This window comes from Paracoccidioides brasiliensis, assembly GCF_000150735.1.
Source record: "Paracoccidioides brasiliensis Pb18 unplaced genomic scaffold supercont2.1, whole genome shotgun sequence".
NCBI classification, from domain to species: domain Eukaryota; kingdom Fungi; phylum Ascomycota; class Eurotiomycetes; order Onygenales; family Ajellomycetaceae; genus Paracoccidioides; species Paracoccidioides brasiliensis.
In genome coordinates this window covers 3,316,891-3,334,257 of record NW_011371358.1, presented here as the reverse complement: position 1 = coordinate 3,334,257, position 17,367 = coordinate 3,316,891, and the positions used below count along the sequence as shown (strand labels likewise).

At 36.8% G+C, this 17,367-nt stretch overlaps 4 protein-coding genes across 4 annotated transcripts; 1 reads left to right on the top strand and 3 right to left on the bottom strand.

Annotated features, from left to right (window-relative positions):
- Window positions 1-352: 352 nt before the first annotated feature.
- PADG_00994 (uncharacterized protein) lies at window positions 353-3,081 on the bottom strand (the record flags this gene model as incomplete). The annotated part of the gene is made up of 8 exons (XM_010757778.1): window positions 353-1,032; window positions 1,122-1,182; window positions 1,254-1,303; window positions 1,364-1,393; window positions 1,487-1,740; window positions 1,835-1,935; window positions 2,263-2,626; window positions 2,699-3,081. The coding sequence occupies 8 exons, from the start codon at window positions 3,079-3,081 to the stop codon at window positions 353-355; spliced, it is 1,923 nt and encodes a 640-aa protein (XP_010756080.1).
- A 1,893-nt stretch (window positions 3,082-4,974) lies between these two features.
- Window positions 4,975-7,103, bottom strand: PADG_00993 (uncharacterized protein; the record flags this gene model as incomplete). Its single annotated transcript, XM_010758264.1, has 5 exons — window positions 4,975-5,648; window positions 5,736-6,455; window positions 6,519-6,575; window positions 6,644-6,963; window positions 7,075-7,103. The coding sequence occupies 5 exons, from the start codon at window positions 7,101-7,103 to the stop codon at window positions 4,975-4,977; spliced, it is 1,800 nt and encodes a 599-aa protein (XP_010756566.1).
- A 6,849-nt stretch (window positions 7,104-13,952) lies between these two features.
- PADG_11187 (uncharacterized protein) lies at window positions 13,953-14,571 on the bottom strand (the record flags this gene model as incomplete). Its single annotated transcript, XM_010758480.1, has 2 exons — window positions 13,953-14,372; window positions 14,416-14,571. 2 exons carry the CDS (start codon window positions 14,569-14,571, stop codon window positions 13,953-13,955), a joined length of 576 nt encoding a protein of 191 aa, XP_010756782.1.
- Window positions 14,572-14,808: 237 nt separating this feature from the next.
- On the top strand, window positions 14,809-15,477 carry PADG_00991 (uncharacterized protein; the record flags this gene model as incomplete). The annotated part of the gene is made up of 1 exon (XM_010757777.1): window positions 14,809-15,477. One exon carries the CDS (start codon window positions 14,809-14,811, stop codon window positions 15,475-15,477), a length of 669 nt encoding a protein of 222 aa, XP_010756079.1.
- Between the last annotated feature and the right edge of the window lie 1,890 nt (window positions 15,478-17,367).

Below are 17,367 nucleotides of genomic sequence, written 5' to 3'. Positions count from 1 at the left end.
TTGACGAGCAATCAAAATTGAATCTTAAACCGCCTTGTTTCTTGTTAAATGGACCTATCAAGTACCTAGTATCCAGTATGGAGGAGATAACGTATACATGTGAATCATTGCTGTCATTAATTGCTCACCTTATTGTTTCCATCTTGTTGAGTTGTTACTGACAAATGGGAGGCGTATGACTTGTAACAAAAAGGGAGAAGAGCATGTGACCATCACCCATTCAGCCATATGTGAAAGGAAAAGGTTAATACATGCCAAACAAATGTTTTGATAAAGACAAAAAACAATTAAACACATCCTGCAGAAAAGAACAGATGGCCTTTCGATACATTTTGCTATCCACGACGCCTCCCTACTCCCCAGGAAACTGATTCTTCAAGTTATCATATTTACTCTCCGGAAACGACAATACATTCTGAACCTTCTGCAACTTCGAAGTTCCCCCAATCTCTTCCACAAAAGTGCCAATAAGGCTCCCATTCGCTTTGTTGCCGGTTTTGGGATCCCTATCCCCGCTCGCTTCCCACCACATTCCCCCTCCAAGGCCTCTCTCGATAAGATACCTGGTCTTCTCTTCAACCATCGACACAGTATCATAGGTAATCATCGTGCGAGAGAGCCTGTCGTAGCTCCAAGTTGCACCACATTCACCACTACGAATGGATAGCATCTGCTCTCCCGCACCGGGTTTAGGCAGAACTTTGTAATCCCAAATACCGGTCTCCCAACTGCCGGAGCCGCCATTGCCATGGAAGGGAGTCCCAGGACCATCGGTATTGGCGAAGGCGCGTCCGTATAACGGCATTCCTAGGACTATTTTGGAGGCTGGTACGCCGCCGACGCCAATATAGTAATTCAGGGCTGCTTCAGTGGAGAACGGGGTTGATTTGGGGTTCGATGTGGAGGGTTTAATGTTTGATTGATGACCTGCTATGGTGTCCCAGCTTCCGGAGTAGTCATAGGCCATGAGGTTATAGAAGTCCAGATATGGGGTCATCTCTTGGAGGCGTAGCTTTCGATAATTCTCGGGGCCTACATAATTGAAATTAATAATTTGGCAGGAAACCATGATGGAGTGATACAACCAAGCTGGTCGTCGTAATATTGTATTATATACCTACCCGCTGGACAAGCGATGGTTAACAAGAACTTGCGATCCCCCCTACCTACCCTATCAAGTTCCTATTTTGACCGAAGGATTAATGGTCAGATTCACAGAGGTTGGATAGCCGGGGAACACAAGATTACCATACCTCTCGTGTCGCTTTTAGAAGCAACACAAAGTCCTTGGCCTCGCCATCATCTAATATTGGTATTAGCACGTTCACTGGGCGTGTGAAGAACTTTAGCAGTGAATCCATACTCTTGGGATACTCCCAGTCAATATCAAGTCCTGTAAGCCGCAAAAGCATTTTATTAGTTTCTTCTAGTCGACTTCAATTTGACGTATCCTGTCTTCATTTATGTTACTAGGGATAACACCTACCATCCAATCCCAAATCAAGAAGTAACTTGACAGCAGTTTCAGCAAACTTGGCTCTACCAGCTGGGGTGCTTGCAGGTAGGGCGAAGTTGGAAGAATATGTCCATCCCCCGATGGAGAGGAGCACATGCAAACTCCGATGTTTCTTTTTCAGCAAGAAGAGCTGCTTGATGCAGCCATACACATTGGTTCCGACATCTTCCCAGGAATCGGTTGGATAGTGCTTTTCAATATCGGACCAAGTATCGGACAAGTAGCTAACGTAAAAGGCCGCGGAATGTGCGAGTTAGAATTGTTCTTAAACTCGACTAATTGAGTAATTTAATGCTGACCACAGCGGAGAAAACATACACTTCTCCGCTCTCTGGGCGGACATTCGCAAACGCGTACAGAACATGCGTCAGCTTCTCCACTGGCAAGTCTTGTGGGTTATAGTTACGACCGTAGATTGCCTGTATCAATGGTTAGTTAAATGCTGAAAGATGCAAGAAGATAAACCATTCAAACCAAAAACATATAGAGAAAAGAAAAAAAAAGAAAAAAAAGAAAAAAAGGCTAATTCTATGTCTGTTAGTGCAGGATATCATACAGAACATAGGATTGCCAAACAATGAATCCTATGAAGCTTCAGAATAGAAAGCACGTCTAACATGCACTTAGATTTTGTAGTCCAACTCGAGAAACGGTGCATACCTGGGGTGTAAGGTGGCACATATTCAAAATAACTTGATGACCAACAACTAACGAAAACAGATGGGGAAATAATCTCAACCACATACCCAGTTGACAAAATACACGACCGACCTAAACCCTGGATTCATCATGTTGACTGGTGGATCTGGTGGATCTGATGGATTGGGACACGAATCTTCGTATTTGGGGAGGTATAGACGTTTGTCAACTACAACGATATCAACAGGAGATTTAATAGCAAGGGCGGCGGAAGTAGTATCAGCGGTGTCAGCAATTGTTGTTGTTGTTGTTGTTGTTGTTGTTGTTGTAGTTGTAGTTGTAGTTGTCGTCGTGAACTGCTTAGCAAGAAAGATAGGCGGGTTGTTATAGTACCCCTTCAAGCCTCCTTTGTGGGGCAAAAAAGAGAAGCGTGGCTGAGTTTTAGCTGCAGAAATGTCGTCAGAGTCGAAGCTGCAGGTGTAAAGCGCATAAAACAAACTACTACTGAAAAAAAAGAAGACGCAAAAGCAGAGGAGTATCAACCATAACAGTGGAGAGCTGGGTTTCATAAACGGACGGCTTCGACGGCTAGCAGTCTGCTCTTTGTATTCTTGTGATTCAACAGGTGGAAATTGGAATTGGATCAGGATCCTCGTCATTTTATCAAGACGAAAACGCGCCGATTCCTGATCCTCACCCTGCTTGCCTGAACGGTTCGCCTGGTGATAGGATCCCATGATTGCGGTGGCTGCAGGTGGGCTTGACAGCAGGTACGCAAGTAAGCGAGCGTTGCACAGTTGGAGAGGGCTGAGCTGGTTCTTAAGATGTGATGACTGAACCTTGAAATGAATGGATGCTTGATCAAGCAAGAAGCTGATGGGGATGAGAGTGATGAAGGCGAAGAGGAGTTCCAGGAGAGATGTCATTCTCGCCCTCCTTCTCTTGCTTACAACGGCCTTCCTGTTCTCATACTCATGCTTTCTTTGTCGTGTGATGACTGTAGTGAGGGGCAACAGCAACACAGTTCAGGGTGCATATGCAGAATCATGTTGACTGATTCCTATCTGCTCATTGCTGATGAGAACTGGATTCATCTCCCTCCCCCTTTTTATCCCTCTACAAGATTTTTCTCATAACCATGAAACTGTGATATTCAAAGTGGATAAGCCATCATACCCATACTAGCTCTATGGGAGAGGCGGACATCAGTGTAGGGTGTTCCAGCCATTTGGACGCAAAACATCCTGTTTATTTGACAGATCAGCTCATTTATTAGAACAGGTAGTCGTCAATCTGGCCTGGAGTTGGGTTTGTTTTTGGGGGGTTGGCTGGGTTGTGGGGTGCTATCTCATTTGCTTCGGTGGCTGAAGCCATAAACTATAGTTAACCATACAAGCTTTAATATCCATAGTTACCTCGCTGCAGTGATCACCCCTTTGGTTTTTATCACTTTGGCACCAACTCAAAGGGAAAAGAAGTGTTGGGTGGGCATCGTCAAGTACGGAGAGGGAACAGAACCAGACGGTTCCTTGTTGAATCTGCTAGGTTGTTGGTTGCACTGAGTAAGTTATGCCGGCCAAGGCTCGCCACCCACCGAGCTTCATGTAAAAGTAGGATTAATTAGATCAATTATCCTTAGTTAAATTAAACTACTCCGAAAAGCTAATTTCAAATGACTCAAAGGATCGACTTAACACCTGTTGCAAGACAGACCCATGTGCAATCTCATAGATCTCTCTGTCTTTCAACTAAATACCCTCACCAAGAAAAGCGCCCCAGCGCCAAAGGAGATCAACCGGTGGCGTCGAAGGCTTCCCGCCTTTGGGTTCAAGTCACAGATTTAGTTCGCCCAGGTCAACACTCACAGTTGTTTAGGCGTGCATGAGTTTATGATAAATCATAAAGAACGAGGAATCAGAGATCTGCTTTTGGAGTGCACTCCGTGGCCAAAGAAAACATTCTCATTCGGTGAAACGCGACAAGGCTTCTGTTGAAAAGTCAAGACGCCCCGCTGCGCAACGCCAGCAATAGTTACCAGGTTTCCTTTTGTATGAAGTGGGAAATCGGGTTTGGGATTGGACGATTTGTTGATAGTTTAATTGCTCCCGTCGTGCTTGACTTGCATCTAATGAAACCGGTTTTCGTTTATCCCCTGCAGAAGTGGAAGAGCCTGGGAGTTTGTTCAAAATATTGTAATAGGCTAAATACGAGATAACGCGCCATTTGCTAGTTATGGGTCTTCTTTTCCTTGCTTTTTTGCGTCCCCAGACCGAACAAGCGTGCCTAATGCCGAGCCTTGAGCTGTATCTACTGAGAGATAACTGCAAATGCAACCCCCCGATTTTCATATCAAGTATGTGGCACATCGTAGAAGAGATAGATAATACCTTTCTTTACCTTTCCTACAGGATTCTGATATAGCCACTTTCTCTCATACTTTGAAAGAAATACTGGAGACTTGGGGTAACTAGTAGATTTTAACATATGATGAGGTGTTACACAACGTTACTACCGTACATTTCAACGCAGGGTCTATATTTGGGAAGAGCATTTTATCTCTATCCGTAACCCCCCAAAATAAGAACATTTAATCTCTCTCTAACCCCTAAACCAAGAGCATTTAATCTCTATCCCTAACCCTTAAAAATGCCGGCAGAGCGAGACAGCATTGGCTGTCCAGGCAGCTCAGAAAATGACGAGGGAATATGCTTCAAAAATAAGAGGGAGAAAAAGTTAAGGGTGACCTAAGGCACAGCATGCCGTATCCCATATACCCAACCAACTATGTGCATTCATGCATCACTGAACAACGTCAATAATCACAATCCGCTCTTCGTCTCCTTTTCAGGCTGGCTCTGAGGATAATCGCCCTCACCCTCCTCCTTCATTCCATCATAATCCAGCGCATTCAGCACCTCTTCTTTGTCATTAAGTTTACGGAAGGTGAACCAGAAAATGATGCCCGCAGTCAACGACGCACCACAAAGACCGACAAACATCCACAGAATGGCTGGGTCATAGGCAGCCGGAATCAGGGCCTCTCCAATAGCTGCACCAAACGCATTGGTCAGGAGATACATCGCCTGCACGAAACTCTTCATGGAGGGTGGCGCTTTGGTATAAGCATATTCAAGACCAGAGACACTTGCGAAAATCTCCGAGATACCAATGAAGACATAGGCAGGAGTCTGAATACCAATGTGCACATGGTTACCACGTGCGACACCGTCAACTTTAGATAAGTCACAGAGTGGGTTCTGAAAGCAAGGACCGGTGGAGTAGATGAGGTGCTGCACGACAGCTGCGTACAACATGGCCAAGGAAGCGACGGTGAATCCGAGAGAGATACGGCTAATAGGCCGAAAGGAGATGTGAAACCGTTGTAGAATGGGGTATATTATGCGGTCCAGAATGGGGATAATTATGATAATGGAGATCGGGTCGAAGTTTTGCATTAAATCATTTGGAATGCCGTGTCCTTCCATTTGACCGGCTGCAGATGATTGTCAGTAAAAAATTTTTCTCTATCCGTTTGCCTGTATTTTGCCCTAATGGTTTAAGGGATGATCGTTTGACGTACCTTGCGCTACAAAGTTTCCAGAGAATTGACCATAAACAGCCCAGTAGATAGGATAGAAGGCGAACACTTGACAAGCAACGAGAGCACGTTTCAGTTCATCCACGAAATGGTCGTTCCACGGGAACGATCGACCCATGCCCTGCTCCACCTGGAAGGAAGATTTGGGGGCATCCATATTCCGGTTGATGATCATGACCCAGACAGCCTTAAAGGCATTGGTAATGACCGATCCCTCCGGAGAGCGGATGACGTAAAACTTCCGCCCAAAAATCAAAACAGATGTTCCAGTGATGAATACACAGAGTCCGAGAAGATATGCTGACCAGAAGCCAACATCCCTTTCCAAATACGGAGTGGCGAGAAGAGATAGGGCACCAATATTGATACAGGCGTAGAAGATCATGTAGATTCGCTGGATGGTAAGAGCTGGATCGATAATAACGCGTTGGCCTTTCTTGTTGGTTTTAATGGCCATCCTCTTCCGGGTATATTGATCCGCAATCAGGGGAGCAACATTTGACTTGATGCCTCCAGTGCCGATGCCGATGATGATAATGGCAACAATGAAACCGCCAAGACCCGCGCCATGTGCGAGAGAGACAGGAAGTGATGTCAGGAATAAGATAAGAAGGCCAACGATATACACGAGACAGAAGCAGAGGATGGCCAAGTACTTCCCCAGATATTGATCTGCAACAATAGCTCCAAATATAGGTGTCACTAGCCATGAAGTCTTTAGCATAGCTTGATCATCTCAGGTTCCTCTTAGAAAGAACAGCTCACCGAAACACCAAAATTGAAAGAATGTAACAAGGCCGGTAGCGCCCTGGCGGCCCAGCCCTGGTTCCAAACGTCAGGGCACTTTCTGTGCAATTTGAAAGATATACTCTCTGGTTTGTTGAACATACCAAGCGCTCCTCGCCCTAAACTACCATCAAGAGGTCGCTGAATATAATTTTGGAATACCCCAGTCATCCCATAATATGTGAAACGCTCGCTAAGCTCGACGGCAGCAACAAGCCATGCTGAGAGAGGGAGGTTCTCGGGAACATGTTGCAGAGTACGCTTTTCCAAGTCAGTCGGCTCCTCTCCGTCAGGAGTTACGACGCCCTTTTTATGCGAAAAACTTGGCAAGAGGGCTTCCGCATTGGAAGTCGCTAAAATTCTGTCTCCCGTAAACTCCTTTCCATCGTAATTACCCACAGCGGGCAGTTCATTGAGATGTGGCCTTTTGTGACTCCAATTAGATCAAATCTGGCCGCAAAAATACACAATGCCTCATGCAAAGGATAAAACAAAAATCGGAAGAAGAAGAAGAAGAAGAAGAAGCAAAACTCACTCTTTATTTTCCAATTTTTGGTCAGTCATGGTTTGCAACTCCCCACTTGGTAATATTTAGATATCTCAGACAAGAGAGGTGAGCTAATACACCACAGAGAAGGAAATGATATAACCTCTATCTAGCCAGTAAATAGACGGGGGGTCGTGCGATTCTATGTGGGTAAACATGTGTCTAGTGGTTTTACCGTGGGATGGGGTAACACGCGGTATGCTCTGTAGTTATCTGAAAAGTTTGAAGGCCATTCCAGACCTACTATCTAAGAATCATCATGGCCACCCGCAATTGATATCCCACAGAACCCAACAGCTTGGTCACGTTGATACGTTGATACAAAGTGAAACACTCCACTCGCATCGGCCTAAACTTTTCTAGGATGTGACCGAGCTTGAAAACTTCCTCTCCACAATAGTTGCCGATCAGAATTTTACTGAAAAGAAATCGATGGACTGGGTTCGGACGGCTGGAGAGATTCAATGGGGCGAAGTTTTTGTAAACCTAGGTAACGCTCTGGAGTTGGTGGATTGGAAAACTGAATAACTAACTACGGCACTCACTTCCCCACCAAGCGAGCCACATAACATGTTATATAAATGTCAACCAGAATTATCTACATTCAGCAACCACTAATTAAATTAAATTACATTATATTATTATAGGATTAGGACAGCGTGTTCTTTTATGCCTGAGCATATTGCAATTGCCGGGTTGAATAACAGGCTGCATTTTTGCTTCTCTTTTTCTTTTGCACAAAATAACTATATCCCTGGTACTACTTTCATAATAAGGGTACTGACTACGTCATATTCACGGACCTTGATAACTTGATTAAGTTCTTTTACTAAAGTTAACTATCTAATAGACTTTCAAAGACTTTGTTTCATTAAGATTTTTATCCTTACCCGCCAGTCTATGTAATTGTTAAGAGTTGATAGATATTTATATAGAACTCAGAATGACTGAAAGTTACAAAATTAATTAATTAAAAAATAAAAGAATTTGAGTTAAATATCAAAACAATTAAATAATTTAATTTGAAAAAAATATAATTATTTTAGTAGTTAAAATCTACTTCAAATACTTTAAAATTTAAAAATCTTTAAATATAATATATAAAAGAAATAATTATATTTTTTATCCCCTCGTCCGTCTTTTGTTGCACAATTAGCGCGATTTCATTAGTGTATATTATACGTGATATTATTGGCTAAATGGTGTAATATTGCGTACTATTTGGTATTGGTGTATTATAATAAGCTAAGCCTAATTACATTATATAGATTCTTCAGCTCTGCCAATGCCATGGAATTCCTCCCAGCATCTAGTTTTCAAGCAAAGAGCCACATTCTTACATGCTGAGCATCCAGATCTTGATCTAGGAGCTTGTCTACTCTCCTGCTGACCTAGCTTTCGCATATATCAACACCAGACACAAATTGTAGGCTTTGGTAGAGAAATTTGTTGATGAATAAGCTCTGAATTTGATCGCTCATGGGGTAGATCATCATGGATCTTCAAATTGAATTCAAAGAGTTGCTGATAGAGCTTCTCACAGAAGCTTATATGAGTAGGTAGCCTAGAGACTCCCTGCTGCTTCATATATATATACTGAAGCCTCCACGCGTTGACAACAGCAGCATCCAGAATCCAATAGAAAATAGGCAACCAGGTCTGATAGCTCACTCTATGAGAGCTATAGGAAGCTCTATACTGATTTGCTAGGTCTCCTCCATTCATATTATGATTATAGTCATCAATAATCTTTGGAATCTGAAGGTTCTTCCTAGGTTGATTCTCAAAGACTGGGTGGACTATATGAGCATTGGTAGAGAGTTCTCCAGGCCGTCTTCAAAATTGTTCAATGAAGGTGTCCAAAGAATGAATAGTAGTAAGAGCTAATACCATATTATTGTCTTGCCAGGCTAGACAGAGGACCTTATTCACTTCCATAGCATGTAGAGTATTCCATAGAATACTCTTTTGAATGCTCTCAAAGCTCTGCTAGAATAGGGAGAACCTGATTAGAGCAGGTAGTCCCACAAGCTCCATAGCCATGCTCTCAAAGTAGGTGGAATAATTGAACAGAGGTAAAGTAGTTGTCTAGGTAAATTGAGTATGGAGTGACTTGTTGATTAGCTGACTCTTCAGCAGAAGGCCTAGTAGGAGCTTCACTAGTAGAGAGAGCTTTGATGATAGAAGCTTCAATGATAGGAGTCTCAGTAGGAGGTCTAGTATTTGATTCCTCAGTAGGAGGTCTAGTATTTGATTCCTCAGTAGGGGGTCTAGTATTCGATTCCTCAGTAGGGGATCTAGTATCTGATTCCTCAGTAGGTCTAATAATAGGAATCTTAGGAAGCCGCTGAATCATATTCATGACCATGGATCCAGTTCTGGTAATTTCTGGAAATTGAAACATAGGCATTATGCTCTGCCGGCGGCTAGACCAGGAAAATGTCCAAAGATATCCATGTTCTGCTAGTCCAAAGATCTTATATCCCTGAGGAATTGGCTTAGCAGGCATCTTATATGTGTGCTGACTTTGATCAAAGCATCTAATCATGATTTCATCAATGGAAATCTCTGAGTCAGGGGTGTAATATTTCTGGCAGGCATTATGGAAGTTAGAAGTCAAAGACTCTATCTTATACCATCAATATTTATTCTTAGAATCTGGCTGGCGAGCTTCTCAAGTGTTGGATATATGAAAATAGCACTTGATTTGCTCAAAATGTTTCAAGGTCATATAGGATTGAACTGAATGAATAGGACCTTCTCTCAGATTATTCCTCCAATAATGATCAGTCTGGCTGGATTTATGAATCCCCATATAGATAAGAGCTCCTAAAAAGACCTTTATTTCCTCTGAAGTGGTCTTTTTCCATGGACATTGCTGAATAGAGGTCTTCAATTCCTTAGATGTTTCCATAAATATAGAGGGTTCTGCAGAAGCTTCCATAGGGATTTCCTCTTTCTTATCCTTCTTCTTATCCTTCTCAAAGCTCTCTGGAGCTTCATTATCAGTATCTCCATCATCTCCCTTCAATTTTGCATAGAGATTGGTTGAATTGACAATATTATGAATGGAATCTTCAGAGAAGAATAAGGTAAATAAGGCATAGAGGCTTTGAACACCAACATCTGGTGGAATATGAAGATTTGGCAGCTGTGAACTAGGTTCTAGAGGAAGAAATTTGACTGATTCTAGAGGTGATATCTCTGCAATGACTTCCTCAATTACTCATTTTCACTTTGTAGAGGTTCTACCTGGCTTTTTCATAGATTCTAGAGAATATATTAGTTATTTGATGCATAGATTAAGATCAGGATTCTAGAAAATCACCTGAATTCCCTGTAGGTTCCATATTTGCAGGTGGATAGGGCTCCATGGTAGGCATGTAGGTAGGTCTGAATTCTCAACACACTTTCTGCTTACATGAAAATCGCGAAAGTGTGAATCTGTAGTGACCAATAGCAGCCCATACAAAATAGTATGTGAACCTATTGGTTGAGACATGCTGACAAATGCCTTTATTTTACACCTATTGATACCACACTAATTGTGCAACAAAAGACGGACAAGGGGATAATAGTAAAAAAACTTAAAAAAATTTTAAAATTTAAAGAATAGTAAAAAAAAATTAAATTAAAAAAATAAATATAAACATTACTTATATAAATATAATAAAAAATAAAATAATTAAAAATAAAAATAAATATTAATATTAAATTTAAAAAATAGTTAAAATATTATCTTTAATTTTTATATTAAAAAAATTAAAAAATTATATATTAATAAATTAACTTTAAAAAATATATTTAATATATAATAAACTTAAATAAATAGTATTGAAAATTTTTTATTTTTAAAGAAATTTAAAATATAAATTATATTTTTTTAAGTATTTATTTTTAATATAAATTTTTATTAGTATTAATATATATAATTAATAATAGTAATTTTAAAAAATTAATATAATAATATATTATAATATTAATTAAATAAATTAAATTAATATATTTTTAATAAATTTTTTTTAAAAAATTTTCTATTATAAATAAATATAAATATAATTAATATTATATTATTTTTAAAATTTTTTATAATTATATATATTAAAATATATTAATTAATTAAATTTATAAAATAATCTAATATTAATTATAATTAAATAGATATTATAATTTTTAATTATATATATCTAAAATAAATAATAATAATATATTAAATATAAATATAATTTTTTATATCTTATTAAAAAAATTAAAATAAAGTTAAATTTAATATATTTATAGTTAATTAAATAAAATAAATTTTTATATTAAATTAAAGTATTAAATTGAATAGATAAAAATTATTAAAAATATTATTATTAAAATTTATAAATTAGAATTTAAATAATATTATTATAATTAAAATACTGATGCGTGCGAGCAATCAAATAGATAGAATAAATCATGTCTGATTCTCTTTTAATAAGATGGGCAGATGCCCTGCTATATATACACGCTATGATCACTCTATATGGTAGGAGCGATCGCATAGAATAGGAAATATAGGAAAGATTGAGGCCTCTGAGTGGATTAGAAAGAGGCAGAAGAATAGAGGCGGAACGCCACAAATACTATATAAAAATTAAAATTTTAAACTATTAAATAAAAGTATAAATTATTAGAAATTTATTATTTATACTATATATTATATTAATTTTTATTAATTTAATAATAATTTTATTTATTTTATTTTTTATAATAATTATATTTTACTTAATAAATAAAGTTTTTATATTAATATTAACAATTTAAAATTTTTTAATATTTTAAAATAAATATAATTAACTAAATTATTTAAAATATTATTATTTAATATAATTATATTTAAATATATTATAGTTTAATATATTAAAGTACTAATTGTTAGGGAGTGAATGTGAGCTGTATAAGAAGAAAAACTCTCTGCGTTACTAACTGCTATATAACGAAATACTAAGCTTGATGGGATGAAAGGTGGGGCCTGCCTGGATTATAACTACCTGCATGGTCGCGTGGTCACGTGATGTGGATTAGGCCTAATCGGGCGCCGAGCTTAATCCGACGTCGAGTCTAACCGGGCACCGGCCTTCGGTCGGGCTCGGTCGGATGCTGAGCCTAACACTAATATTTAATTAATATTGATAATTTTATATAAATACTACTTTAAAAATTTTATTTGATTAAAATATTATAAATAAAAATTAAAAAAGTAAATAATTTATTTAAAATTTAAATTAAAAATATTAATAAATATTATTTTTATATTTATTATTATCAATAATTTAATATATTTATATATATATTATAATAATAGATTTTAAATCTTCTCTATTATTTTATAAAATAACTTTTTGATAGAATATAATAAGCTTAATTAATTATAGAGTTTATATACTAACTATGAGAATAACTCTCTGTAATAAAAATAAATTATATAACAAAAATATATAATAGTTTTAATTAGTAAAATATATAAATTTTAATAACTTTTTTTATAAATTATAAAACTTTTAAAAAATTTATTAATTATTTTTAAAAAATAAATCTTACTTTATAATAAAGTTAAATATTAATATAAGAAAATATAATACATATAACTATATATAAAGTTTTATAAATATAATATTTTTATAAATACTTAAAATTACTAACTTATTATTTTTTAAAAAATTTATTATTGAGAATAATATTAGTAAAATTATAAAGTTTATATAAATTATTATAAACTTTTAATCTTTTTTAACTTATAAAAAGTATATTAAAAATAATATTTTTACTACTAATATAATTAATATTTAGAGAGATTTTTAAAAGTTTAAATTTTAAAATATAAAGAAGTTATTAAAAATTTTTTACTTAATATTAAAATTTATATAAATTAGTAATTTTTTTATATAATTATTATAAATTTAATTAATTTTTTTTTAATATTTACTTTTTTTATTAAATAAATAGAATTAAAAAAATTTATAAAATTTAATAAATTGATTTTTTTTTATAATATTAGTAGAAAATATTATAAGCAAGTTTAAAAAAAATTCCAAATAAGTTAAAACTTTCATAACAAGTGTGACTTAACAAGACTATAAACAATTAAGTAAATGTACAAAAGTTCAATCACATTATAAAAATAGGGGTTATTAATTAAATTTACTCAAAAGTAGGATATAAAAGGGAAAAGAAATTAAAGTAAATATCCACTGATACAATGCTATTATTCATTTATTAGCAATCGGACAGCGGCGAATGCGCGGCCGCATCCGGATCCCTGACCCTCGTGCCGCTTTCCCGAACGGGCCTGGCCTGCCGCCGCCTGCTCGGGGTTTAGCGCCTTGGGTTTGACTTACATCATCGATCTATCTCGGGAATCGATATAAGAAGAAGATCCCCGCTCCTTTTCCCTCCTCGACCACCTTCACATCGATCTCCCCAATTTTTACCCTCCTCGCCTCACTCCTCTCACTCCTCCCCTTTCCTCTTCCGCACTCTCTCAGCCTGCTGCCTTCGCTACAAATTCTGCCGATCTTCCTTGCCGAACCGTTTCGCCATCGCGTTTCCCCGCCGCCGCTCCCGCCCCTTCCCCTATTTGCTGTCGTCTTGGAGGGACCATGTCACTCTAGGAATTTTAAGATTTACGTTTACACACCACCTCTCCTGGGGACAACGGGCTTTACTCTCTGAATATTTCCCTCACCCACTTTTGTGTCTCTCGTGTCCCTCGACGTCTTCCCATTTGGCCCTTGCAAGGAAGGGACTTTCTCTGAGTCTCGTGCGAATTCATTCCCATTTGCTCAACACTTCTCCTTCTAGTTCTCTTTCCATTTGAACTCCAGTTCGGCGCATGCGCGCTATGCTGTTGACCAATGGCAGAAATCCCTCACGTCGGCGAAAACCGAGATCGTTTGGATCCAACACCCCGACTGCGGCGTAGCGAGATTACGAGGAACGCGACAGGATGCTACGAGGTGACGTGGAAGGAGTGTACGCGCAAAATGCCGTCTTCGCTGAGCCTCCAGCTCGTTTAAATGATTGCATTGGCTGTTCTGAGGTGTCGACTGTGGATACTTGTATCCAAGCATGGTATTCCGTCTTCGCATTGTGTGCCAACGCCTAGGCCTGCGATTTTGTTCATTGGCGAGGGATGTCGGCAAACCCGGTGCTGAGTTGTTTCCAGCTGAGGGAGCCAGGGAGCCAGGGGTGCAGTGATCGTGTGACGGTGAGACAGAGCCTCTTGCATAATCCAAGGGCGTCGGCTCCACCGCATGTGCCTGTTATTCCGTACTTCATTCGTCATCGATTCTACATCCTTACGACCAGTTTGTGTTCATCTTCATGGATACACAGGCTTGTCTGGCTCGTTTCCGGGTGTGTGGTCGATGGTGAACTTTCGATGATCCATAGCTCAGGCCCGATCAACGGTGTGGCTCGGAGGAACCCTAGCTCGACGTTGCATTCCGTGCGTTGCATGGCGATCGATCCCCGTTTTGCGGGTGTTGGAATGAAGGGGCGAGGCGCTTCTCAATGATGCCGGGGTCTATCCATAAGACACTGGGGAAGGTCTCTTGCAAACTTTGGTTACTCTGCTGATGGAGGAGCTTTTCCCGTTGTCGCTCTATAAAAGAGCCGGCTTTTCCCCTACCAAAAGCACCGATTGCAGAACGAGAATCAAGGCTTCCCCGAAACCCAAAATCAGAGAGCAAAGCCATGGCTGCAGTCACCGTGGACAAGATCCGATTCTATCAACCTTCAGATCACCTCGAGTGCAACCAAGCTACAAAGCCCGAAACTCCCCGCAATCTCCACACACCCCAAACCCGCAGCACCCGCTTGCGTTTTCACTTCCCTATCCTGTCCCTCACAGCAGCTCAGACACCTTTGGCCCCCCGCCTCTTATCCTCTGTTATGTCTCCCATCTCTTCTCACCCTGCAAGCCAACAGTCCCAGCCACCTGAAACTCCAGAAAATGACTTTGACAGGATTTTGGAGAAGATGTCGTTGGACGACGGGAGCCAACCACTCGGCGGGAACCGAAGAAATACCGACGAGGACACCACCATCCCCTCTGGATTGAATCAGAGTGGTTTTTCCAGCGACCGCCTTGGCATGCCTGTCGAGGCGGACACAGCTGCGGAAAGTGCCACTGAAGCCGGCCTTCACACATGCCGGTCAGGTGGAAGTAGAGATCTGTCTCTAGACTTGCTCACGATACGCGTTTTCGATCCGCTAACTTCGGCCCTATTTCAGATGGCCACAAGTGAGTCGGCAGGTGGACAGACTTCTTCGCCACCGCTGCCTGCCCGCGAGGCGCCCACCGATCAAGGTGACAAGCTAGACCGGATAGCGGACGATGATGGAGCTTTATTGACTTCCTAAAAAGCTTCAGGTCAGCTTCCCAGCTTCAATGACCGTCCCGCGTTCTCTCGCTGATCCTCTACAGGCAGAAACCCCTTCCCTTACCGTGGAAAGTCATATATGTCAGTGAACATTTGACATCTAAGAAGTTTTTTATGAATCATCAATAAAAGTTAATAAATTTTAAAAGCTTTGAATATTTTTAAAAGAGCTTGAAGTCTAAGGATTACAAACATTTTCTTGAGATTCATATATATCTTCATCAGCTTCAATAATAAAGTTAAAATGATTGTGAATTTTACATCAAAGTTATATTTATCTATATCAGTCTAGCTTAGCTTTTTGAAGTCATAGAAGTTTTTAATGAACAAGTTTTTAATGTTCAATTTAATATTCATCAGTGAAGATTAAAATATTATTCATGTATATTAAATGAATTTTATTGAGATAGTCTTGTAAAGTTTAATTAATATATTTCTAAAATATTTTTAAAATATTTATAAGATTAAAAGAGTTATAATTTATTCAAAATAATAATAATAATAGTAATAATAATAAAGTTAATATATTTAAAGATTTTAAGTGATTAATCAGTTATAAATAGAGATAAAATACTTAATAAATTTTTTTTATTTTTTATATTTTTCTAGTTGATTTTTATTTATAATTCTTTTTTGAAAGAGATTTTTATTTTCCATTTTAAATAAAAACTTAAAAAAATTTAAATAATATAATAATAACTACAAAAAGAGTTTTTAATAAAAAATATTTATAATAAAAATTATCTTTTTATTTATTATCATTGAAAAAAAATTATTTTAAAATTATTTATTAATTTAAAAATAAAATTTAAAGCTTTAAAATATAATTATTACTTCTTTATTTAAAAGTTTTAAAATAAGATAATATTTTTTAATTAATTTAATTTTTTTATTTCAGTATTTTTTTTACTTTTAAAAGTTTTTTCTTCAGAAGATATAGTTTTACATAATATTATTTTATATAAAAATAAGTTTTATAAATTTTATAGCTAAATTTTTAATATTTTAAATTATTTTTTGAGTATAAAATTTATAGCTAAATTAATTAAAAAAGAAAATTAAAATAAAATATATCTAATAAAAATAATTATATTTACTTTAAGTTTAATAATTTTATGAATTTATTTTAAAAGAAAAATTAAAAAATTAATAATTTTTTAAATTTTTCTCTTTATCTATTTTTTTAAGAATAAATATTAATTTAATTAATTATAAACTTTAGATAATTAATTATTTAACTTTATTTATTAATTTATCTTTTTATTTTTTTATCTCTTATTTAAAAAGTTTTTGATAAATATCTTTTTTTATTTTAAAGATAATAAAAGTTTTATTTATATTTTAAGTTTTTTAAAAAATTTTATATAGAATTATTCTGATTTTTTTACTAGTTCAATAACTAATATTATAGCTCAGTTTAGAGTTAAGATGATAATAAAATAAAAACTTCATTTTATCTAACTTACTAGATAATTATAATAATATATTTTTTTTACAACTCAGTAAATTTTTGAAATTTTGATTTAAGAATATTCTCATTTAAAAGCTCTTACTAAAATTGTTCAATCTTTCAATTTTTATAATATTCAGACAAAATTTGAGAAAATGATAGTTAGAAATATACTTTTCTTCAAAAGTGAAAATTCATTAACAATTTTCATTATCAATCCACAACACTTGTTCTAAAGAGTGTGAAAATTAAATGAGTAAGAGATTGATTAATTCAAAACAATTCAGACAATTTTCAAAAGTTTTTATAATGTTATTATTAAGAAAAGATGCATTTGATCTCTTTGAAATCTTTGTCAATTTTGATTTTCTTTCAATTATACTAAGTATCTTCTTATATCATTCTTATCAAAGTTTGTCT